This window comes from Zalophus californianus, chromosome 7 (genome assembly GCF_009762305.2).
Source record: "Zalophus californianus isolate mZalCal1 chromosome 7, mZalCal1.pri.v2, whole genome shotgun sequence".
NCBI classification, from domain to species: domain Eukaryota; kingdom Metazoa; phylum Chordata; class Mammalia; order Carnivora; family Otariidae; genus Zalophus; species Zalophus californianus.
In genome coordinates this window covers 117,077,503-117,101,528 of record NC_045601.1, presented here as the reverse complement: position 1 = coordinate 117,101,528, position 24,026 = coordinate 117,077,503, and the positions used below count along the sequence as shown (strand labels likewise).

Below are 24,026 nucleotides of genomic sequence, written 5' to 3'. Positions count from 1 at the left end.
GGGAGAGGCAGAGGGAGAGGAAGAAGCAGATTCCCCACTGAGCAGGGAGCCCCAATGCAAGGCTTGATCCCAGGATCTGGAGATCATGACCTGAGCCAAGGCAGATGCTTAACCATCTGAGCCACCCAGGTGCCCCAGTGAGTTTTCTATTTTACATTATGTCGCATAAACCTCTGTTGATGGTTCAACAATGAATTCTAATAAGAAAATTAAGTTTAGCAATTACTATCTTGAATGCACCTCTGTCTCAAAATTTACAAAACTAAACTCATCACCCTCCCTTCCCAACAAGTTCTAACTCCTATATTCAAGACCTCAGCTAGTAACTTGACTGTCGAATCAGTCATCTGAGCTACAAATCTATGAGTCAACCTTGACAACTTCATCTTCCTCAAACCTTCCCACCCAATTGTTTTCCAACTTCTATCAATTCTACCTCGTTAATATCTCTTGCATCTGTCCTCTCTTTTCTTCCCATTCCCACTGGTTCAAGCCTTCATTGATTTGCTTGCATTTTCCTGGATTACTACAACTTTCTTATTCTTTTTTTTAAAAAAAGATTTTATTTATTTATTTGAGAGAGAGAGCACGCAAGAGAGAGCATGAGCACAGGGGAGGGGCGGGGGCAGAGGGTGAAGCCAACTCCCCGCTGAGCCAGGAGCCCAACGCAGGCAGGACCCTGTGATCATGACCTAAGCCAAAGACAAACGCTTAACCGACTGAGCCACCCAGGTGCCCCATACAATTTTCTTATTCTTGATCTGTCTCCGGCTTTATTTTCTAATACTGTCAGAGGAATTTTTTTATTATGCATATTTGATCACATCATACTTTTGTATAAAAGCCCCCAACGATTGTCTGTAATCTGCTTTCCTTCGTATGATCCTTAACAACCTGAATCCCATTTAACCTACTTCTATATGTTCTTTGAGATGAAATCTCATCTCCCTCAGGAAGCCTTGGAACCTGGAACAGAGATTAGTAGCCTCTTCTGTATGCTTCCACTGCACCCTGTGCCTGCCATTTCCATCATTTTTCTTGTATTACTCGATTTATATATGTGCTTCATAGTCACCTCATCCTCACTGCAGGATCCTTAAGGAACCATGCCCTAGTCTCTCTTTTTTACTTTCTTAGCATCCACCAAGAAGGCCCACCAACAGTGGCTACTCACTGGATGAGTGTGCTGTTACTGAAGATGTTGAAACCGACACTGAAGAGCCTTCAATTATTAGATGAATGATAGATAATCCCATCTAACACAGATACTTCAACAGTAGGTCTTACAGGCATGCCTATGGGCTACTCTGCAAATACTTTCATCGCCCCTGCCTTCCCTGTGTGACCCACCCTCTTTCCACTCCATTCTAGGTCCTTCCCAAGCTCTTTGCCAGCTGCCACTTTCTTCCTACTCCCTTCCACCTCCTATTTCAGAGAGCAAAGCTAGTCATCCACCTCCCATTTACCCTCATTCCCGTCTTAATATATCTCTTCACATCCATGTTCATTCTTTCTTTTGGCTACCTTATTAGCATGTAGCAATTCTGTCAACTACAAGGTTGGAATTTTTTATTCCATATATAAACAAGAAAACTGTGGCTCAAAGAGGTCGGTTTGTTTGTTTGTTTATTTATTTATTTGGCAAATATGTGTTGACCACCCTGTATGTGCCTGGCAGGATGCTGAACACCAGACATCTATTATCATCAAACTTATAATCCAGTGAAAATAGAGACATTAAACTAGTATACAAACAAACCTATAAAAGCAAATTGTAAAAGGTACTATGAAGAAAAAGCACTGAGATCAGTAAGATCAACTGGAGTGGGGAACCTAGTGATGGTGAGATAGGATCTGAAGGGTGAGTAGGAGTTAGGATGAGCAGAAAGAATGCTCCTGTGGAGGGAACAGCATGCGTAAGCCACTAAGACAGGCAAAAGACTGGCTCCTTCAAGGAAGTGAAAGAAGATCAGCGTGGCTGGAGCATAATCAGCGAGTAGAAGAGAGCAGATGAGGCCAGAGGTAGGCAGAAGCAAGACCACATGGGATCTTATGGACGGGGAGGCTTGGGCCCTCTTCTAAGCGTAGTCTTGAGACTGTGACTACTTTATTCCTTTTCGTCTCACGTGTAGATGCATGCTAAGATTCCTAGCTGACTTACCTCCAGTCTCCCCAAAGGCAATCCATGGTGCACACTGTTGCCAAATATATCTCCCTATAAAGGTAGCTCTCACTTCCCCTCTCAGAAAACTTAAATAGCTCCCTTCTTTCTATTATATTCAGTCTGGATTACTTGGCCTGGGTTTTCAGTTTCCCTAGACTCTGTATTCTAACCCCAGATTACAGAAACTGTTCTCCAACATCAGTCATGACCCCCAATTACCAACCCGTGAGTTTTCCCCCTTTGTTCCCTTATACCTGTCTGCAGAATCCCACTTCCTCATTGAATCAGAACAAGGTTCTTAACCTGCAGTTCACATGCCACAAAATTCAGGGGTCTATGAACTTGGATGGAATTTTTTTTAAAGATTTTTATTTATTTATTTGACAGAGAGAGACAGTGAGAGAGGGAACCCAAGCAGGGGGAGTGGGAGAGGGAGAAGCAGGCTCTCCACCAAGCAGGGAGCCTGATGTGGAGCTCGATCCCAGGACCCTGGGATCATAACCTGAGCCGAAGGCAGACGTTAACGACTGAGCCACTCAGGCACCCCTTGATGGAATTTTTTTAAGTCACTTTTATTTTCAATAACATCTAACTGAAATTTAATCTTAGGAAAGGTAGCAAATAAATCTTTGTAGTACTAGCAGTACCTGTAATGTTGTCATCAATAGAAATAATCAATTAATATTTTCATATCACATACAGACATCTCAAAATGTCTCTATAATTAATGAGTTGTTAGACCTGTCAATAAGTCATTTTATTTGTTACTTAAGAACTACATATATTACATTAATATGGAAGCACATATTACTGGGTCATCACACATTTCTTTAAACATTCTGATAATTATTTCATTTATGCATTTTCAAATAGTATTGTCAGACAAGGTCCTAAGGCTCCACCAGACTGCCAAAGAAGTCCATGGCATTAGTCATTTATTCAACAAACATGAAGTCCTCACTGGGGACCTCACTTGTTCTGTCATCTTCATATTTTGTCATTTTGCTTTTCCTTCTTGTTTGATGCTCTTCCAGTGGTTCCACTTCCTATTCTGTTCCCTGTATGAGGATCTAACCCAAAGCTCAATCCTTGACTCATAACTAAATTGTTTTATACTTCCTTCCTTATAAATCTCACCCACCTGCATGACTAATTCAAACACCAATTCAAAGAGGACTCCCAAATCTACCTCTCCTAATCTTTTTTTCTCCAACTTCAGTCCTAGATTTTAAACTACCTGCTGTGTCTAGCAACCAGAAAAACAGACCATTCATGGGTAGACTGCCTGGGTTCACCTCCCAGTTCGGATCACTTACTAAAATTTGACCACAAGTAAATTATTTAACATCCGTTGCTTCAGTTGCTTCATTTGAAAAATGGGGGTGATAATAATAGTATCTACTTTATAAGGTTATACGAGTTAAAAAAGTTAGTACAGGGAGCCTGGGTGGCTCAGTTGGTTAAGCAACTTCCTTCGGCTCAGGTCATGATCCTGGAGTTCCAGGATAGAGTCCCGCATCGGGCTCCCTGCTCGGCAGGGAGTCTGCTTCTCCCTCTGACCTTCCCCCCCTCATGTGCTCTCTCTCTCTCTCATTCTCTCTCTCAAATAAATAAATAAAATCTTAAAAAAAAAGGTTAGTTCATGTAATGCACTGGGGCACCTGGGTGGCTCAGCTGGTTAAGCTTTGGACTCTTGGTTTCGGTTCAGGTCATGATCTCAGGGTCGTGAGATCGAGCCCTCCATCAGGCTCCACACTCAGCATGGAGCCTGCTTGGAATTCCCTGTCTTCCTCTCCCTCTACCCTTCCCCCTGCTCAAGCACTCTAAATAAATAAATAAATAAATAAATAAATAAATAAATAAATAAATAAATTTTTAAAAAGAAAAAAAATACATGTGAAGTACTTATAACAGGGCCTAACACATTTCAAGTACCCAATAAATGTGGGCTATCACTGGTCTCATCTCCTTTCAAGCCCTGACATTTGTATCTGGTGTTTATTAACAGGTATAGTGCTAGCTACTGGGAATATGAAGATAGGGTTCTTAGCCAACGACATAACATTGATCAAGTCATTTCTCAAGTGACTCCCCACCTGGTCCAAACTTAATGGCACTGGAAATCTTTTACAGCACTGCCTCAGATAAATTTATCTTCTAGTCTTCTCTCCTCCTGTCTTACCTCTTATAGCTTATATTCTATTCTGGCCAGATTGGACTGCACTGCTTTCTAGAACATGGTCTGTGCTGTTCTGCTTCTGTCTTTCCTCACACCATTCCAATCTCAATTATGTACTTGACAGCAATGATTATGACTTACAATGATTATTTCCCCAATACTACGAATGATGCCCCATAAACATACACATTACAATTTCATCTAAATCACATATTTAAGAATCAATTTCCTTCAACATTTGTTCACTTTGTGAGCACCTCACATTGGCCAGTTACTGTGCCAAGAGCTGTGGATACTTTTTTTTTAAAGATTTTATTTATTTATTTGAGAGAGAGAGAATGAGAGATAGAGAGCACGAGAGGGAAGAGGGTCAGAGGGAGAAGCAGACTCCCTGCTGAGCAGGGAGCCCGATGCAGGACTCGATCCTGGGACTCCAGGATCATGACCTGAGCCGAAGGCAGTTGCTTAACCAACTGAGCCACCCAGGTGCCCTGTGGATACTTTATTTTAAAAAGAATACAATATGACCCTGTTCTCAAGATCAAAGTCTAGTAAGGGAAAGAAACATGTAATCACATAAATGCCATTCACTATGAAAGGTGTAATCATAAGAGGAAGGGACACCAAGGAATGAGCAGTCAGCTCAATTTGGGAGGCAAGAGTAGGCTTTTTAGATGATGGATTTGGGGCTTAGATGTATTGGAGAAAAGCTTATCCCGCGTAAAAGAACAGTATGTGTAAAATACAGAGGCATAAACCAAAATGGTCTGGGGAACAGTTCATTATGGCTGGAGTATAGGGCCCAAGGGGAAGTGGCTAGACACAAAACTGGTGAATCAGACAGGACTTTCTGGTAAGCATAGGTATTTGGACTTTATCACACAGGCAATGAGGAATTAATACAGGGTTTAAACAGTAGCATATGGCCAGAGCTGCATTTTGGAAAGCTCACTCCTGGCACTATTGTGGCAGAGGCAGAGAAGAAAATCTAAAGCAGTACTGTTCAATAGAACTTTCTGCAATAACAGAAATGTTCTATCATTCCTGCTGTCCATTATGATAGCCACTAGCCACATGTGGCTAATGAGTACTTGAAATGTGACTAGTGCAGCTGAGGAACTGAGGAATTTAGTGTTAATTTAAATAGCAACATGTGCCTAGTGGCCACTGTATTGGACAGTACAGCTTTAGAGATAGGAAGATGAGTTAGGAAGCTGTTGATGTAGCTCAGATGACAGGACTATGACAGAATGTGATTCAGTAAATACTTTAGAGGCAAAATGGTAAGTCTTGTGGATATAATGTTGGGGGGGGAAGAAATTGAGAATGGGCTCCCAGATTCCAGGCTTTATGACTGAATAGCTGCAATTAGCCAGGTTGATACAGAAGCAAATCTAGCTTGCACAGATTGCAACAATTTTGAACTTGAAGTGCCTAAGGGTTATCCAAACAGTAATATTCAGTAGCAAGTTTAGCTCAGGAGAGTCTTCTGAACTCTCTGTAAAGATACACATTTGAGAGGCTTGGAGCCATTGGGTAAGATTACTTAGATAAGATAAACAGAACTAGAAGCAAACTGAGGCAAAACCCTGGCAAACATCAACCTATTGGAAGAGGCTAAAGAAGAGTCCATGAAGGAGATTAGAGAGGAACAGTTGGACAAGTAAAAGAAACAGGTGAGACTGGCCACAGAAATCATGGGTGTAGAGAATTTCAGGAAGTGTGACCAAATATCAAATGTTTCAGAGGTCAAGTAAGGTGAGAACTGAAAAGTTCATCCTGACTTTGCCAATTAGGAGGTCCTTGGTGACATCTGCCAGAACAGTTTCCAATAATGGAAGAAGTGGGCTGAAGAGTGGGAATGGGGCTGAGAGAGGAAAATTCAGGTATTTTCAGGTCTTGATTCTGCAGGGTAGCTCAGAGGTAAATAGAGTCTACAAGTGGACAGTTATTGGTAAGGTTTTCTTTCCCCTTTTTTTGAGGCTGGCAAACCAGTAGAGGAAAGAAGTTAAAAATGCCAATTGGAACGAAATGGAGGATAGCTTTAGAGTAATAGATAAGGTTGACCAGGTCTAAAGAAAAGGAATTTCCTTAAACCGAACAGAGGACTTCCCGTACAATACTTAAGGATTACAGACAAGGCCCAGTTCATAGGAGAGAGACGGAAAATCGCGAGTTCTCCCGCAGGTTGGCTCTTCTGTTCTGCTCTATTGGTGGGGAATAAGGGTTACGGACTAGAGTGAAGATTTGAACCCATACACTGAGGGTCAAGGGAGAGATTACTGGCAAGTAAACAAGTAAAAGGTTTGCTTTAGGTGGCAAAAGAATCACCATAATATCCTTAGGTTTTCATGGGATTTATTCAACATTGAGACAATAGAAGGCAAAGCCTTAGGAAAAAGTAGGAGTTTTAACTGAAATGGTAGAGCATGAGTTCAGTAAAAAAGTGAAAGTGACCAGAAGGCTGTTAAGTTTTGGGGAAGGCAAGGAGTCGAGGCTGAGAGGCCTCGGTGAAGCGACGAAGTCTGGGTAGGTTCAGGAGAAATAAAGAGGCTGTAAAGCTGGCTAAGACAAAGATGCCGAACAAAACGCCCACATCGGCAGTCCGCAGCTCATTTCCCGCTGGAGGCACCAAGGTGATAAACTCCCTTTCGCCTGGTCGAACTACATTAGGCCCGGGGAACGACCCCACCCTGCAAGCCCTCACATCTCCGGGTCCAGGCCCCACGCTCCTTCACTGCCAACAACTTGGTGGGGCGCGTTTCCGCCGGACTGTCCAGGACGAACTAAGCGGCACTCTACACCTGAATGAAGAGAACTAAACCAGGCCGCCCCGGGGCGCCCGGCACAGCGGCTGGTACTAAGGGAGGTGCCGCTAAGGCAAGAGATCTGCGCGCCGCGCCCGCTTCCGTCCCACCCACTGCGCGCGCTCCCAGGACTGGCGAGGGAGCGGCGGTGCCTGCAGACGCATGCGCTCTGCTGCTCTCCCCGCGGGCTCCGGCGCTCCTTTCCCCTCCCCCAACTGATCGCACCCTTGCGCTTGCGCAGTGTACGTTCTTGGGCAGCGGCAGCCATGCTGAACCCGTACGGAGAGGCTAGTGGGGGGGACAGGGTCGACGACAGCGGGATAGGAAGCCGGGGCTATGGAGAAGCAGCGGCATTAGAGCGCCCTGGGTCTCTGGAGATAGGCTAGGGCCATGCGCTCTCCTTGGCCGCTTGCACGACCCCCAGAAACCTTCGGAAAACTGGTCCTCGTGGAGGGGGGGAGGGGGCGGCTGGCACGTGACCCGGGTCAGCCAATCTGGGTGTTGCTGACGTGGCGGCGCGGCCCCGACGATCTCCCCACCCCCCCAGCTCGCTCGGGAAGGGAGGGGCTGGGGGTTACGCCCCCTCCCCCAACACAGCTTCAGTTTCCCGGGGGGGTGACACCCCGGATTACATCCTCTTCCCCCTCCCCCCTCACCAAGCCGAGGGGAACGTTGGCTTCCCCCCCGGAAGATTCCAGGTTCCAGGTGAGAAGGGGCTCTTGGGGGGGCGGGGATGTTGCTAGTCATTTGAATGCTTAACCAATGGTGGGGAGTCCGGGGGGGGCGAAATTCTTGGGGTTCAGAGAAGAACCTGAGGGTGGGAGGGTTTGTCCTTCAAACAGTTTACAGCCAATGGGAGCGTGGAGGGGGGGCGAGCGGGAGAGGGCCCCTCAGATGGGGGAGGGGAATGGCCAACCTCATGCCTCCATACCAATTGGAGGGCAAAGGGGCGTGGGGGCGGTGTGTCCCCCATTCCATTCGTCCCCTGGGGGTAGAGGAGTCCGGAGCCAGGTGAGGTTTCCTTTTGGCGGCCGGAGGGAGGGGTGACCCAGTGGGCTGAGGAGTGGGAGTGGTGTTTGTATTTCCTACTCTTGGATGTGAGTGGGCAACCCAGGTTGTGAACTGAGATTGTTCCCGGGCGCCCACTCCCTTTCTCCCCAGAGACTCTGGAAGGAGCATTTCTGTGCTTTTGTGTCAGCGGTAGGAAGCTCGCAGTCATCACATGGCATGCTGGAGGTTACGCTTCGAATCGCTTATCGAATTTGTGTGCATTCACGTGGACACGGCCTGTGGAGCCTTCTGTACAAACCTTCGTTGCCTCGGTGGGGGTCTTAGCATGTGTTACCCCAGGCTGGGGAGGGCTTACAGGGTGAAAGCTTGGGGTTCGCTTGGGAGCAGAAACCAAGCCCAAGGTGGGTGCTGGGAGGGCTGTAGAAAGCGTGGTCTGAGACAGGAGGGAGTGAGGCTTAGGACCTGGAATGATTTCACAGCTCACAGGGTTTCGGGTTTCTCCAGGGTGGCGTCTTTTGCCTTCTTCATCCCCTCCCCCATTCCTGAACAGTTCTCTCCTTGTGTACTGCGGGGGAGGGAACGGAAAGGAGGGAAGAGTTACTTTCCCAAATTCCTGACTAGCTGTTAGCCTCCCCTGTGACTCATGTGGGGGAAGGGAGGTTTGGGAGGGAGTAGGGAGCAGTGATTTTCCGGAATGCAGGAAAGTAAGCCAGAGTAAGGTCTGGCTGCCCTTTCGCTTTCGAATACCCAGCATTTTCGCGACCTCCTAAATTTTTCTTCCTGGCCGGCCCCCTAATGGGCCTCTGCAAACTTGCGAGGCCTCGGGCGGAGAACTGCCGATTTAGGAGGCTGGGCCACTAGGGGGAGGGGATGGGGGGAGGGGAGAAGGCCTCAGCAAAGTTGCTGTGTCATTGCCCGCCCTGCTGCAGCCACCCGCGCCAGCCAGCATGTACTTTTGGGGCCGAAGCCTGATCCCTGCGTGGGGGAGGGCGGTAGTAACAGGGGAAGAGGCTTCCTTCCCGGTGTGCACTTCCCCCCGCAGGGTTTGCCCGACTCGGGTGGTCGAGAAGACGTGAGATTGGCGGCCATTTTAGACGCAGTAACCGAGGTTAGGGCTCAAGAGCTACTACGAAAGGAGGGAGGGTGAGGTGGTTGGAGCGCTAGGACCTAGGCCCTCACGAGCCTTTCGGGCGGGGGGGGCTCTTACGTTCGTTGATTTACATTAATTTCCTTTCTCAGATATGCAGTCTGTTTTCTGTCTTGGTATCCAGAGAAGGGGAGATGGAGAGGGAGACCTCCCGCTAAAGCCCAGGTTGGGGATAATTCTTTTAACTCTCCCATCAGGGGACGAGGGGCGGGGTGGGGCGTGGGCCCAGAGATGCCTTGAAAGATCCTGGCCTTGTTGTATTCTGTGTCTTTACTCATACATAGTCTAACCCTACTCAGGTAACAAGATTGTGGGGAAGACTTAGTAGGTTGGGGGAGGGGGCGAGACTGAGCTCCCAAAATGGCTCCTGCCCCTCCTCGGAGGCGGACGGCCCGGGGGGAGGGGAGGAGGGGAGAGAAGGAGGGGGAGGGCTAGTCTGAGCTGCAGCCGCCGCCTCCTCCGCTCGCCCTCCTCCCTGGCGCTGACCGATGGACCAGCCGCTCCGTGGGGAGGACTCCGGACCCTGGTGGGGGGATGGGGGGGCTCTGTCGCCCCCGTGGCGGGGGGACCCTAAGAGGGGCGTTCAGGCCTGCCCTCGGGGTGGGGGAGGGCCAGGAGCTTGGGGAAAGGTCTGAGCTTGCCAGGAGGGGGAGGGTGTTCACCCTGATTCGCCCCTCGCAGGACTTGTTTTTTCCGCTTTGAGCCAGACACCGGAATGCAGTTTGGGGAGGAGATGGGTTTCATTTTATAGAGAATATGGGTATGTTTGGAGATTTTGCTCCCACTTTAGGGCTGCCGGGATTTTGTCGACCAGGCAGATACTTTATAGGTAATTGAAGGTATGAGCAGGGAGGGATCGAAGAGGTGCTTGGGTGCAAGTTTTGGGAACGTATCCTAGATTTGGTTTGTCTTACTGGTAAGCCTTTGGGAGGGCACTGACTCTGAGTTTTGCCTTTGTATTCCGATTATTTGACCTGGGGAAAGACGGGAAGGATTTTAAGATTGCGACAAGCTTCTATTTTTGATTATGGAGTATGGGAACGTTACATCCCTGTATGGCTACGTTCGAGAGCCCTTAGTTATCTGCCAGAGTAACAGGCCGCGGCTTCTAAGATGGCGTCTTCTTCCTCATTTCAGATTCCTCACTGCAGCGGCCTCTCTGCCGAGAACAACAACCCGCCAGGCGTCCTGCGGCCACACCCTGGCGGGCCCAGGCTGGCTACGCCCACGCGGCCCCCTCCTGTCCTGTCGGTGTGGCCAATGGAGGAGCTACGAATGGCACGACCTGCCAGAGCTTGGCAGTCGCCGGTCGCACCGGTCTTGGACGTCTGGGAAGACTTTGTTGGAAGGGGAGGCGGAGAGAGGGTGCTGCACCCATGCCAACCTCTCTCTTTCCCTGGAGTCGCCGAACCACAGCGCAGCCAATTGGCTCAGAGATGTGGCGGGTTGCCGGTTCCCTATGGGTCTATGCGGCACTCTTCTGCCTAGTGACTGACACCTTGGAAATGAAGCTTATGACGTCATCGCTCCAGCCAACCAATAGAAAACGCTCCCGCGGAGAGCTGTTCCTCCCCTTTCGACTCTGCTTCTTCACGCGCGTGAGCGAGCGTGCGCGCGCGGAGGGGGTGGGGGAAATCTCGAGCACGGTGGCGCGCATGAGCGGCGAGGCTCCTCCTCCCTGCCTATATATAAAGGGCTGGCGCGGGGCTCGGCGGCGCCATTTCGCGCTGGAGTGGAGCAGCCTCTAGAACGAGCTGGAGGATTCTGCCTACTGATTAGAGAGCCTTCGAGTCGTCGGGGGCCGCCATTGCAATCCACGTCCATCCGTTTGGAAATGGCCTTCGTCTCGGCCTATGACCGGTCCCGGCGGACAGTACAGACCCCATAGAAGCCCCCGACGCTCCCCTTTTTCGGGCCCCGCCCAATTCTCGGAGTCTGTCCACCCCCTCTACTCCGCCCTCAAGAGGATTTCAAAGATGGAGGCGGCGGCTCCCTAAACCACTTTTCGTGTTCATCCGCCTCCATCCGAGATCGAAACGGGACCTCGTCCGCTGCGGGCAGTCCCAGCAGGAAGAGGGGATCCTTGCAGATCAACAGCGGGCAGTATTGACGACGGCGTTCGGGATTGGGGGCCGTCCTAGTGTTTGAGGAGTCCGTCCCCCCTCGCTCGCCCGCCTGTGCTGAGGCCGCCGCCATTTTCTCGCTGTCCGCCTCCCGCGGAGCGCGCCAAGCTGCTGGGAATCCTCCGAGAAGCCGCGGAGAAGATTGCGTTCGTGCCGGCCCGGCGGGGGTGTTGTCGCCTGGAGGGCCAAGGGCAGCGGCCCTCCACCCCTCCCCGACTCCCCGGGTTATGCTGGACCGGGAGGTAAGGGGAACCGAGGCCACCCGGACTTTCCGCGGCTGAGGGCAGCGCCGGTTCCCCGTGATCAAGATGCTGCAAAACGTGACTCCGCACAGCAAGTAAGTCCCCGCGATCCGCGTGTGGGAAGGAGACGTTGGGGGACTATGGCACAGGGATGTGGGGCGTCGGGTTCGGAGGGAGGACAGAATCGACTCGGGCGCGTTGCTGTTCCGCGACGCGACTGTTGGCTCTCGGGGGCTCGCGGAGGGGGTTGGGTGACGGTTTTGGAACGGTGGTAGAGGGCTACATAACTGCGTTTGGAGGGAGTACAGGTTGTCAATTTATGCGTTGCTTTTCCCGCCGTGGTCCAGTCTTAATCTAGTTGGACAGAGCTGGGTTGGCGGCGGAGTGTAATGGGAAAAGACGACATTGAGTGGGTAGCCGGTCCTGCGGGTGGTGGGTCTGGTGTCTAGCAGCGGTCTGTCATAGGTCTTTTAGGGTGTTTCGTGGCCACATCTAGCACCTTGTAGTGTTGCCATGGTGATAGAGCCTCAGACTGGCTACGGAGATTCCCAGAGTAGGGTAGAGGGATTACTTTTAGCCTGTGGGTTCGTGTGTCCAGCCTAGGTCGTTAAATCTTTGCATGTCTTTCAATGACAGAATCAGTTTTGTGCTGGCTTTGCGTGCGTTTTGTTTGGAGGGTGGTTTTTGATACCTTTGAGAGTTTCATTCTGGGCAGGAGGGTGGAGTTAGGGATTTTTAGTCCAGCTCTGCGGATGTAAACAATGAGATCTCCGTATAGTGTCTGTAGTTTTAGGCCCTGGAAACACCTGGTCCTGAGGAGTACCAGAGAGAATATAAGTTTGAACCAGTTTGGGCCACTGATTTTAAGAGTCTGGTGCTAGAGTGAGAGCTGTTAATATTTTTCTGGCGGGGTCGAGGGTGGTCTATTACTATTCGGCTGGAACTTGCTGACCTTGAGGTGGGGACTGGGCCGGCTTTATTTTTGAGTCCTTGGGAGGAAGGAGACGAATTCGAATAATTTCTGGGGTCTGGCGTCTGTGTTGTTCTGGCGGTGAAGTCAGACAAATGCCCCCTTGTCTAAAAATTTTTTTAAGTTGGTAAGGTTTTCCGTTAGATTTCTGTTTCATTCTTTACTTTAAATTAAGCAGAGTTTGTGGGGAAGGTGGTGGTGTGTTCTCTTGTGCCCAGGGTATTTAGGTGTATCATCAGCATCTTATGAAATTTGCTCCCTTATTTTGTTCCGTTTCTCTTTTCGCCGGCTTTCCTCCAGGCTCAACCACCATGGCAACCACCTGGCCCCTAGTGGGGAAGAAGCTTGGGGCTTGAGCTTCTCTACTCCATCCATTTTGCTTAAGTTCCATCCTGTAAAGCTTGTGGTTTTCAGATGCTACGCTGCTATGCTTTAGGAGAAACTATCCTGGGACTTTCATTTTAAAGGGAACTACAGATGATAGAGCTTATAGAGTCCAGAAGGTGGGATCTGGACAGGTGTACTAAAAATAAGGAAACAAAAAGTGGGAGGGGGGCAAGAACAAAAGCTCCACACATTGTGTGGATACTGGTTGACTTACAAGCTTGATTGTTTCTTAATAACTTCCAAGTGTGGATTTATGGGTACGTAGTGTGAGTGGCAGTACTGACTTTCATGAAATTACCACGTCTAATTATGTTTCCCATTTCACAGGCTCCCTGGGGAGGGGAATGCAGGGTTACTGGGGCTGGGCCCAGAGGCAGCAGCGCCAGGGAAAAGGATTCGAAAGCCCTCTCTGTTGTATGAGGGATTTGAGAGCCCCACAATGGCTTCAGTGCCAGCTTTACAATTGACCCCTGCCAATCCACCACCCCCGGAGGTGTCCAATCCCAAAAAGCCAGGACGGGTTACCAACCAGCTGCAATACCTGCACAAGGTGGTGATGAAGGCTCTGTGGAAACATCAGTTTGCGTGGCCCTTCAGGCAGCCTGTGGATGCCGTCAAACTGGGTCTGCCGGTGAGTAGGGATATTGGAGTGGGGAGGTATTGGGAATGGAAAAAGAATGTGCGTGAGTGGAGGTGGGCTGCTTAGTATAGGTGCTGCGGCCCCTAGGGACTTCCCATCCCTCCCCTATAGGGCAGATAGCCACCAGATTTCTGGAATCTTGGTCCTTTGTGATTATTGATCCAACCGCTTGCTATCTTGGCATCTCTCATTGTGCCCTCCATGTGTCCTTCCTTAACTTTTGTGCCCTGGCTCCATTTTACAGATTCCCACCCCAGGTTGGGAGAGGACCACGGTGGCCAAAATTCTTAGCTTCTTCCTCTCCCTCATGCAGCCCATGGATAGCCAGCCCCAGAGGTAATGTTACAGGATGGGAAACCTTCAGAGTGGGTGGGAGGTGGGTGGTTAGAGAACGGCACTAGGGGCCTCCCAACGGGTGTTAAGAATCCCATTCTTTTTTTTTTTTTTTTTTTTTGTCTTTAGTTTAATTGGGGCCGCAGTGTAGGGGACTACGTATTCTGGTGTGTAGGGGGTGTGTATGTGCGTGTGTTTGCTGGGGTCAGTAGTTTAGGAAAATTGGCATTTATTTTTCAGTGGCTCTGATCCTAGTGTTTTTTTCTTTAGGACTATCACAAGATTATAAAACAGCCTATGGACATGGGTACTATTAAGAGGAGACTGGAAAACAACTATTATTGGGCTGCCTCAGAGTGTATGCAGGATTTCAACACTATGTTCACCAATTGTTATATCTACAACAAGGTAAGTTTTTTTAATATGTGTTTATTGGTAGATGGAGAAAGACTGCTGTTATTGCTAGATATTTTGTTGGTATGATGTTTGAAGGTGTTCTCGAAGTGGGTAGGATCCAGAAAATTTGAGCTCCAAAGGATACCACTCACAGTGATGTGGCTTCAGAGATCTGGAGTTAAAGGTTATTTAAGTAGAACGTTTACGTAGTTGGGGATGGTGGCCCTGTTTCTCAAGAGAAATCTCTAGAGGGCTGAGTAGATCAGAATGTATTCTCCTTGACAGTCTCATTCCCTTACTTTTGAACTTTTTTCGTTACCGCATTTTGAGGGACAGTTAAGGTAGGACATGGAAATAAGTGGTCCAGTGTAGGTAATTTTCAGTACTTGATGACAAAGTTGTCTGAGGGGCTGTGGTGATATTTGGGGCTAGGAATTCCTCAGAAAAATGGTTTGTCTTTTATTAACTGGCATTTGAATCTTCTTGTTTGTGTTTTGTGTAGCCCACTGATGATATTGTCCTAATGGCACAAACGTTGGAAAAGATCTTCCTACAGAAAGTGGCATCAATGCCACAAGAGGAACAAGAGCTTGTGGTGACCATCCCTAAGAATAGCCACAAGAAGGGGGCCAAATTGGCAGGTAGGAAGAGCGGTAGTTTTCCTAATTGGGTACAAGATGGGGAAGATAGTAGAACTAATTTTTTTTTCCTTCCCTTTTTTCAGCACTCCAGGGCAGCATCACCAGTGCCCATCAGGTGCCTGCAGTTTCTTCTGTGTCCCACACAGCCTTATATACTCCACCTCCTGAAATACCTACCACTGTCCTCAACATTCCCCACCCGTCAGTCATCTCTTCTCCCCTTCTCAAGTCCTTACACTCTGCTGGACCCCCACTCCTTGCTGTGTCTGCAGCTCCCCCAGCCCAGCCCCTTGCCAAGGTACGGAATCTGTGGATTTCTTTTGGGCAGTGGGAAGGGGGGCAGGGTCTTGGATGAGGTGGACCCTAAAAGGCTTTCATCTTGTTTTTCTCTGCAGAAAAAAGGCGTAAAGCGGAAAGCAGATACTACCACACCTACCCCTACAGCCATTCTGGCTCCCGGTTCCCCAGCTAGCCCCCCTGGGAGTCTTGAGCCCAAGGCAGCACGTCTTCCCCCTATGCGTAGAGAGAGTGGCCGCCCCATCAAGCCCCCACGCAAAGACTTGCCTGACTCTCAGCAACAACACCAGAGCTCCAAGAAAGGAAAGCTGTCAGAACAGTTAAAACATTGCAATGGCATTTTGAAAGAGTTACTCTCTAAGAAGCATGCTGCCTATGCCTGGCCTTTCTATAAACCAGTGGACGCTTCTGCTCTTGGCCTGCATGACTACCATGACATCATTAAGCACCCCATGGACCTCAGCACTGTCAAGGTACCCACTGCATGGGGCAGATGGGATGCTCAGGCAGTGATTGGAACTTTGGGTTCAATAAAACGGATCAGTCACTTCTTACGGGCACACGGCAATCTTGATTCTTGGTATTTTATTTTTACAAAATGGTAATGGGACAGGAGGTTAAGTACTTGATAATTGAGTCTGTGTTTCTTGGAGTTTGAAACTATATGGTGAGTTTTGTCTTCGGAGCAATACTACTCATATATGTTTAAGTTCTACTACGGGGTTAGGGAGTAAGGGGTTGGAAGGATAGTCAGAGGCCACCCACCCCTATCACTTAGAAATGGTTTTTTTTTCTAGACGTAGATATTTCTTCAACCCACCCAAATTCCTTTGACTTCAAACCTGAACCCCAGGGCATAGATCTTTAAGGTCATCCCTACTGTGCTCTCAAGAGAGGGCTACTCTTGCGGTGTCTGGGGTTGGCAGGGAAAGGTGCGTCTTCCTGCCTGTGCAGCTTCTGATGCTGCCTCCTTCTGCAGCGGAAGATGGAGAATCGTGATTACCGGGATGCACAGGAGTTTGCTGCTGATGTGCGGCTTATGTTCTCCAACTGCTATAAGTACAATCCCCCAGACCACGATGTTGTGGCCATGGCACGAAAGCTACAGGTGAGTGTCACAGTTGGAATTTGAATTCAACAAATGGGTCTGGGGAGAGATTTTGTCTTTTGCTGTACCACCTTATTGTGAGGTTCTGTTCAGTATGCACGGTTGTAAATTGGAGCTGGACTATACCACCAGGTGGCTGGGTGTGATCGGGGCTCCGTTGACTAGCATGGTTCAGAGGGTGTCTTTCTTCCTAGGATGTATTTGAGTTCCGTTATGCCAAGATGCCAGATGAACCACTGGAACCAGGGCCTTTACCAGTCTCTACTGCCTTGCCACCTGGGTTGGCTAAATCCTCTTCAGAGTCCTCCAGCGAGGAAAGCAGCAGTGAGAGCTCTTCTGAGGAAGAAGAGGAAGAAGATGAGGAGGATGAAGAGGAAGAAGAAGAGAGTGAAAGCTCTGACTCTGAGGAAGAAAGGGCTCATAGATTGGCTGAACTACAGGAGCAGGTATTTTGTCACTTAGTTTATTTTGTAAAGTCATGCCTTATCTTTGCCATAATTTTTTTTTCTTATTTTTTATTCTATGTTATTTTTCTCATTATATATGTGATTCTTTTGTCTCTAGCTTCGGGCAGTACATGAACAACTGGCTGCCCTGTCCCAAGGTCCAATATCCAAGCCAAAGCGGAAGAGAGAAAAAAAAGAGAAAAAGAAGAAACGGAAGGCAGAGAAGCATCGAGGCCGAGCTGGGGTTGATGAAGATGACAAGGGACCTCGGGCACCCCGCCCATCTCAGCCCAAAAAGTCCAAGAAAGCAAGTGGCAGTGGGGGTGGCAGTGCTGCTACACTAGGCCCCCCTGGCTTTGGACCTTCTGGAGGAAGTGGCACCAAGTAAGTTCTAAGAGGTTAGGAAGCAGAGACAAACATGGCTATTACTATAATGTCCAGGGGGAGAATGGTTTCTCCCACTTCTTGCAAAGCTTTCTCTAAACCAGAGGTCAGCAAACGTTTTCTGTAATTGGTTGGGTAACAAACACTGAATTTGAGAACATACTGTAGAGTCTCTCTGTGAGTTACTCAACTCTGGTGGGGTAGTACGAAAGCAGAGACTTTACAGAAGCATGGGTAGAGCTATTCCAATAAAACTTTATTTACAGAGAAACTAGTGGCAAGCCAGATGTGTCCCCAAGTTTGTCTATTCCTTCTCTGCACCAATCTATGGTTTGTCTTGCTTTTCGTGGTGGGGTGGGTTAGTGTTTTAGGGAGCAAAAAGATGTCTCATGGCAGTATACTAGTATCTAGTTCTCAAAGTACAAAATAAACGGTAAATGCTTAGCATGTGAGAAGGTTTGTTTTCTTGAGGAGTGTTGGTAGTATCTCATTTCCAGTTGGTTTACCCATTTGCCTTATGGGAAAACTGAAGCATTACTCTGGCAGGAAACTCAGATTAATATGTGTTGGGAGGGGTTAGTGATGCTTTCCTAATTGACAAAACTTTGCCTATAGACTGCCCAAAAAGGCCGCGAAGACAGCCCCACCTGCCCTGCCTACAGGCTATGATTCAGAGGAGGAAGAAGAAAGCAGACCCATGAGTTATGATGAAAAGCGGCAGTTGAGTTTAGACATCAACAAATTACCTGGGGAGAAACTTGGTCGAGTTGTGCACATAATCCAGGCCAGAGAGCCTTCTTTGCGTGACTCAAACCCAGAAGAGATTGAGATTGATTTTGAAACCCTCAAGCCATCCACACTTAGAGAGCTTGAGCGCTACGTTCTCTCCTGTCTACGAAAGAAACCTCGGAAGCCCTATAGTGAGTATGACATGACCTTCCCCTCATGAATCCAGCAGTCCTCAAGTAGTTCTGAGGACGGTTTAGGAAAAGAGTAATAGGGAATGTTTGATGCATTCCTGATTGTCGGCTCCCAGGGCAGGGGGGACGTGCTTGTTTCCCGATCAAGAAAGGAACTCGGCAACAGGAAGGTGCAGCGAAACTACATGCTCGTGGCAGTCTGAGAGCTGAAGTGTTTGTTTTTCTAGCCATTAAGAAACCTGTGGGAAAGACAAAGGAGGAACTGGCTTTGGAAAAGAAGCGGGAACTAGAAAAGCGGTTACAGGATGTCAGTGGGCAGCTCAATTCCACCAAAAAGCCCCCCAAGAAAGGTGAGTACCCTGTAAGCTACTACAAATTCATTACATCCGCCTTTCGCGACTTTCCTTGACAAATGGAGATGAGATTGGTATGATTTTAAACTGCAACCTTGTTCTGCAGCAAGTGAGAAAACCGAGTCATCGTCAGCACAGCAGGTAGCAGTGTCCCGCCTCAGTGCTTCCAGCTCCAGCTCCGATTCCAGCTCCTCCTCTTCATCGTCCTCTTCTTCGGACACCAGTGATTCAGACTCAGGCTAAGGGGCCAGGCCAGATGGGGCAGGAGGCTCCGCAGGACCGGACCCCTAGACCACCCTGCCCCGCCCCTTCCCCCCCTTTCTGTGACACTTCCTCATCTCATCCCCCCTCCCCCCCACTGTAGGAGAGCTGGCTCTGCAGGGGGGGAGGGGCGCAGGGACATTTACTGAAGGAGGGACTTAAATGGACAAAAGAAGATTGAGTTCCCAGCCCCATTGAGAGTGACCTCTTGGGCATAGAGCCCCCATTCAAAATGACTGGGGCAGGGGTACAGGGTGGGAGTGGGCAAAGGCCCTGATAACGGGGTTACCTGAGGCCATAGCTGCCCTGTTCACTTGTAAAGGCCCTGTTTTGAGGTGGTTTGTTCTAATTTATTTTAAGCTAGGTAGGGCTGGAGGGATATGGGGCCATGGTCCCCTCAGCCTCCATGGGGAGGGAAGAAGGGGGAGCTCTTTTTTTACGTTGACTTTTTTTTTCTACTCTGTTTTCCCTTTTCCTTCTGCTCCATTTGGGGCCCCTGGGGCTATCAGTCATCTCCCCATTTGGTCCCCTGGATTGTCTTTGTCTCTTGATTCTAACTTGTAAATAAAGAAAATATTATTCAAATTTTGAGTTAGCTTAATAACATTTGCTTTGTAGTGTTTCAAAAAGAATATAGTATAAAATTTTGAGGAAAATAGTCCTGAAGTGAGAAAAGAGTTATCTTGTAGTTGGATTATCTTCTTAATTTTAAACCAGTAGGCCGTTGCTGTGGTGGTAAAAAGTAAGTACATCTGCTTTGTAAAGTGAATCCTTCAAAATAACTTTCAGGTTCATGGTTTGCTTTGTTTTTTGTTTTGTTTTGTTTTTAGATTTATTTAAGAGCACAAGTGGAGGGGCAGAGGGAGAGGCTTAGCGGGGAACCGGACTTGGGCTCGATCTCGCAGCCCTGAGATCACAACCTGAGCCAAAACCAAGGGACACTTCTTACTGAGCTATCCAGGCGCCCCTGCTCTGGTTTAAGAGAAAAAGTTAAACCCTCTGGCTCATCGATACCTTAATCAAGCTTAGGACTCGACGCTTAAGATAGGTTTTGAGGTTTTTCCTGTGTGGATTGTCTCCTGAACATGCTTATTAAACCAGATGTGAAAAGGATGGAAGGTGGACAATAGGTATTTTTTGTGTTCTGCATCCGACCTGAGAAGGCAGTTGTGCTTCCTTTTGTAAGCTTTGGCCTCAAAGTCCAGATTTACAGAGCCCTGCACAGTTTTTTAACAATATAATCCAATTCTTGCCAAATTTAGATCACAAAAACTAACCATAAATTTGACCCCTTGTCTTGCTGAGGGGAGAGGGGCTGTATAGTATAGGGAACTGGGACATGTGGGTGCTGGAATGGGGGACCAGCCACAAAAGACATTCTAGCTTAGTATATCAGACCATTGTAGAAAACGACCTTTGAAATAAGGGCTGGTAATTGTTAATGTAGAGAAAACGCTCTATTCTGCCCTAAAATTGCCAGAAACAGGAAGGTACAGGGTGGAATTGGGTTTGCAGATGGAAGATTTTGGAAGCAAGAATTTGGATTGTAGCAGGAATTCTCAACCCTTACCACTTATTAGGGCTCCAGTAAAACTTCTAAAAAACCACTAATTTCAGGATTCTGTCTTTATGAATTCTCATTAAATTGGGACTAATTTCAGGATTCTGTCTTTATGAATTCTCATTAAATTGGGACCTGGGCAGTCACGGTCAAAAGCTCAGGAGATACAGTAATCACAACCAGGGCTGAAAACTACTTGGTAGGGTTTTTGGAAAGCCCTTAGCTTGAAAAGGGAGGAGAGATCTGATTGGGCTTTTGGCCCAACTTAATTGTAGAGCTCAGGGAGTGAATTTTGAACTTCGAGCTCTGATTTTCTTGAGAAGGATGGTAGAAAAGATCTGGAGGGCGCCTGGGTGGCTTAGTTAAGCATCTGCCTTCAGCCTCAGTTCATAATCCTGGGGTCCTGGGCACAAGCCCTTCATCAGGCTCCTTGCTCAGTGGGGAGTTAACTTCTGCCTCTGCCACTCCTCCTCGTTCTCTCTCACTCTCAAAATCTTTTTTAAAAGAACTGGAAAACTTGGACATCCTATAGACTGTTGTGGGGGTGGAACAAAAATCAAGGAATAAATGATATAATTTCAGTCAGATGCATGTCTATGTCCAGGATTACATCTCATTTCAAAAAATTTGAGTTGGATTAGTTTGGGAGGGGGTTAGTTATAGAATCTAGTATAACTATAAACTGAGGACAAATGCTCTAAGAAAAGGCAAGAGTAGCTCATCCCCTTGACCGCAGAACAGCATGAAATGGAAAGAGTGGCTCTAGACCTGCATTACACCTCCCACTGCCACGTCAGGCCATTTTCAAGTGTACATGAATTTCCTGAGACTCAGTTTTTTGGTAGAGTCCTTGCTGTCATCCCTGACCCTTGCTTTAGTTTGGGCCAGTCTGTCTTTTGATCTTCTCCACTTAGTTGAATTTACTGGTCCAAGCCCCGGCTTTACTCCACACCATACCCTTTAGGCATGGTAATAGTTTGAGGAGTCAGAGTGCTACAGCTACCTTGGTTGAAGTTAGTCTTCCAGAGCAACCAGCCTCCAGCCTGACTAGCAGGTAACAAATGTGGAGTCCTGTGGGTATCCCTCCTGAGCTCTTCCCAGCTCTTGAAACCGTGGGTTCCACTGCCTCTTCCTTGTGCCATATCCTCGATTGTCTCCTGTGGGAGCTTTTTTATTCAGTCACATTTTACGGAGTTCCTTTGGGTTGCCTTTTAATTTTTAACAAATTAGGTTAATAGACCTAGACACTGCTAAGCTCTGTTAAGTCAGGGGTGTGGGGGTAAAGTTAGAGAACAAGCTCTGCTCTCATGAAGCCCGCTCCTGAATTCTTAATTCTTGTGTTACACCATGCTGATGGTCTCCAAGATAAAGGCACGATTTGGTCTTCCCCAACACTTAATCCTTACTGTATGCCAACGTGTGGATCCCAGTAACACCCCCTGCCAACCTTGCTCTTGGATTACCTCAGGACTATTTTGATGGGAGTTAATTGAATCTTGCCCAAAGTAACCTTGAGAGAGGTCTTCCTGAGCAGTGAGAGGGACTGGTAGAGCTGGGAAGGGGATGTGGGAATGGTGGTAGGGAACTGATGTGATGTCTTCCAGTATCTCACATCTTTGCTGCTTTCCCCTTTCCTGGATCATAAGTTCGAGCTCTGCAAAGTCTCACTAGCTGGTCTCCAGCACTGAGACAGCTTGCTGCCCCCATAGTTTATGTTGGGGGGGGCATGTTGGTGGGGGGACATTAGGTAATCACAGTTTTTAATAAAAATTATATTTCTAGCCCCCCAACAGGCAAAGATTTTACCAGGGTTCTTATCTGAGAGATCTCAGATCTGTTCTGACAGATCTCAGAAGGACAAGTAAGTATGTTGGGCTATAAGGGGCAGGGGGGAGGTGAACATTGCCCGCAGAAAAAAAATAGTGGAGGTAAGCTGCCAGAATGTAGTGGTGCTGAAGCAGCAAGAATGAAAGGGTGAAAGGGTGAGTGCTTCCAGGTAAGGCCAGAAAGGCAGAGCCAGACCAGGGAGCATTTAGCTGTGATAAGGATTTGAATTTTTGTCCTAAAGACTATAGCTCACATTTATTGAGCACTTACTATGCCAAGCAGTATATTGAGAACAACTCATTTTGTCTTTGTTATAGTCCTGTGAAGTACGTCTAATCTCCATTTAACAGATGAAGAAATGAGGCACAGACAGGTTAAGGAACTTGCCCTGAATTGCGGCACAGCTAGTGAGTGGGTGGGATTCAAAGCCAGCAATCTGGCTCCAGGAACTACGACCCCAGAATTCCAATACTGTGGGCTGGTGGGATGCTAGGAGACACATCCTTTGAAAAAATTGCAGTAGGAAGGATCATGTTGGGTTGGTGAGGCATCAAGAAGGGATGAAGAGTGATCATTTAAAAAGCAGTTTCTACAAGTGAGGAGAGTGGTTTGGAATGGAGAGGCAGCAATGTAGGTGAAGAGCAGATACATTCTACCAAGGAAGAGCAGAGTCATAAATATCTCTGGATCCTTTGGAGTCCCAGAGCTTTCCAGTAGTGGAAGATTGGTAGTTTGTTCACTAAAGGAATGCCACCTGGCTGATGGAGTGAAGGGCTGCTCTCCTGCCCCGCGGGAGTTGAGGCACTTGAGTCTCAGGGTCTTGGGCGCCACCTGGTGAGCATGTTACCCATGACTTCCTCCTTTCTATTTCAGGTAGTTTTGTGTGTACCCTCCCATTTTTTGGTTCTTTCCTTCTTACTTCCCTATACTTCAACTCTTGAAATATGAGCTTAATTCTTATGACATGGAGGTCCTTACCTCCCTTGACCTCTGAAGCGTCGCATGTTCTCTTTTCAGGCAGCCCCTCCTTCAGCCTTCCATGAGATGTTGTCTCGCATGTTACCTTCCTTGGCATCCTTCTTTTTTAAAGATTTTATTTATTTGAGAGAGAGAGAGAGCACATGAGAGGGGGGAGGGTCAGGGAGAAGCAGACTCCCCGCCAAGCAGGGAGCCCAATGCGGGACTCGATCCAGGGACTCCAGGACCATGACCTGAGCCGAAGGCAGTCGCTTAACCAACTGAGCCACCCAGGTGCCCGGCACCCTTCTCCTTATTTGCACAACATTACCCATTCTGGAGGCAATTCCCACGCATAAAATCTGTCCCTGTCCAGACTTTGCTCCAAAGTTACAAGACTCTTTTCAACTGCCAAATGGCAATGTCCCGGGAGCTCCTAGCACTCAGCACCTGTCCAAAAATGATCCCATCTTTTCCCACACATGTGCCTCTGTGAGTTATCTATTCATGTAACAAGCACTCATAACAGAACTCACTAATGTGCCGGACACAAGTGCCTTTGCAGGCAAGTCCTCCCAAGAATGCCAGGAATTAGGTACCGAGCACACTTTATAGACGAGGAAACTAACAGAGCCACCCGGGAACAGTTCTACAATAAATAAGTAGCACGGCCAGGATTAGTAATGAACTGTCATTCCCCCAGTCATTGGAGCCAGAGCCTGGTGATCTGCCTAGATTCCACCACTTCACTCTCCCCTTCTTTGTTCACCTGGCAAGGCCTGTTGTGCCTTCCTCCATCACTTCTCTCCTCTCGGTATCCCTGTCAGCCTGGACTGCCACAACTCTCCGCTCACCAGCCTTCTGTCCACAGG

At 48.1% G+C, this 24,026-nt stretch overlaps 1 protein-coding gene across 10 annotated transcripts; it reads left to right on the top strand.

Moving 5' to 3' along the window:
- Positions 1–7,461: 7,461 nt before the first annotated feature.
- BRD2 (bromodomain containing 2) lies at positions 7,462–19,410 on the top strand. Of its 10 annotated transcripts, none has more exons than XM_027601628.2 (14): positions 8,341–8,472; positions 9,401–9,473; positions 10,446–11,768; positions 13,358–13,661; positions 14,274–14,411; positions 14,902–15,040; positions 15,124–15,338; positions 15,436–15,810; positions 16,317–16,445; positions 16,640–16,891; positions 17,010–17,275; positions 17,891–18,195; positions 18,423–18,545; positions 18,655–19,410. In XM_027601628.2, the coding sequence occupies exons 3-14, from the start codon at positions 11,740–11,742 to the stop codon at positions 18,789–18,791; spliced, it is 2,412 nt and encodes an 803-aa protein (XP_027457429.1). In that variant the 5' UTR covers positions 8,341–8,472; positions 9,401–9,473; positions 10,446–11,739; the 3' UTR covers positions 18,792–19,410. The 10 variants fall into 10 exon arrangements, with proteins under 10 accessions (XP_027457432.1, XP_027457435.1, XP_027457429.1 ...); XM_027601629.2 differs by lacking the exon at positions 8,341–8,472 and adding an exon at positions 8,572–9,269; XM_027601631.2 differs by lacking the exons at positions 8,341–8,472; positions 9,401–9,473 and adding an exon at positions 7,462–7,855 and having other exon boundaries at positions 18,655–19,400.
- Positions 19,411–24,026: the final 4,616 nt, after the last annotated feature.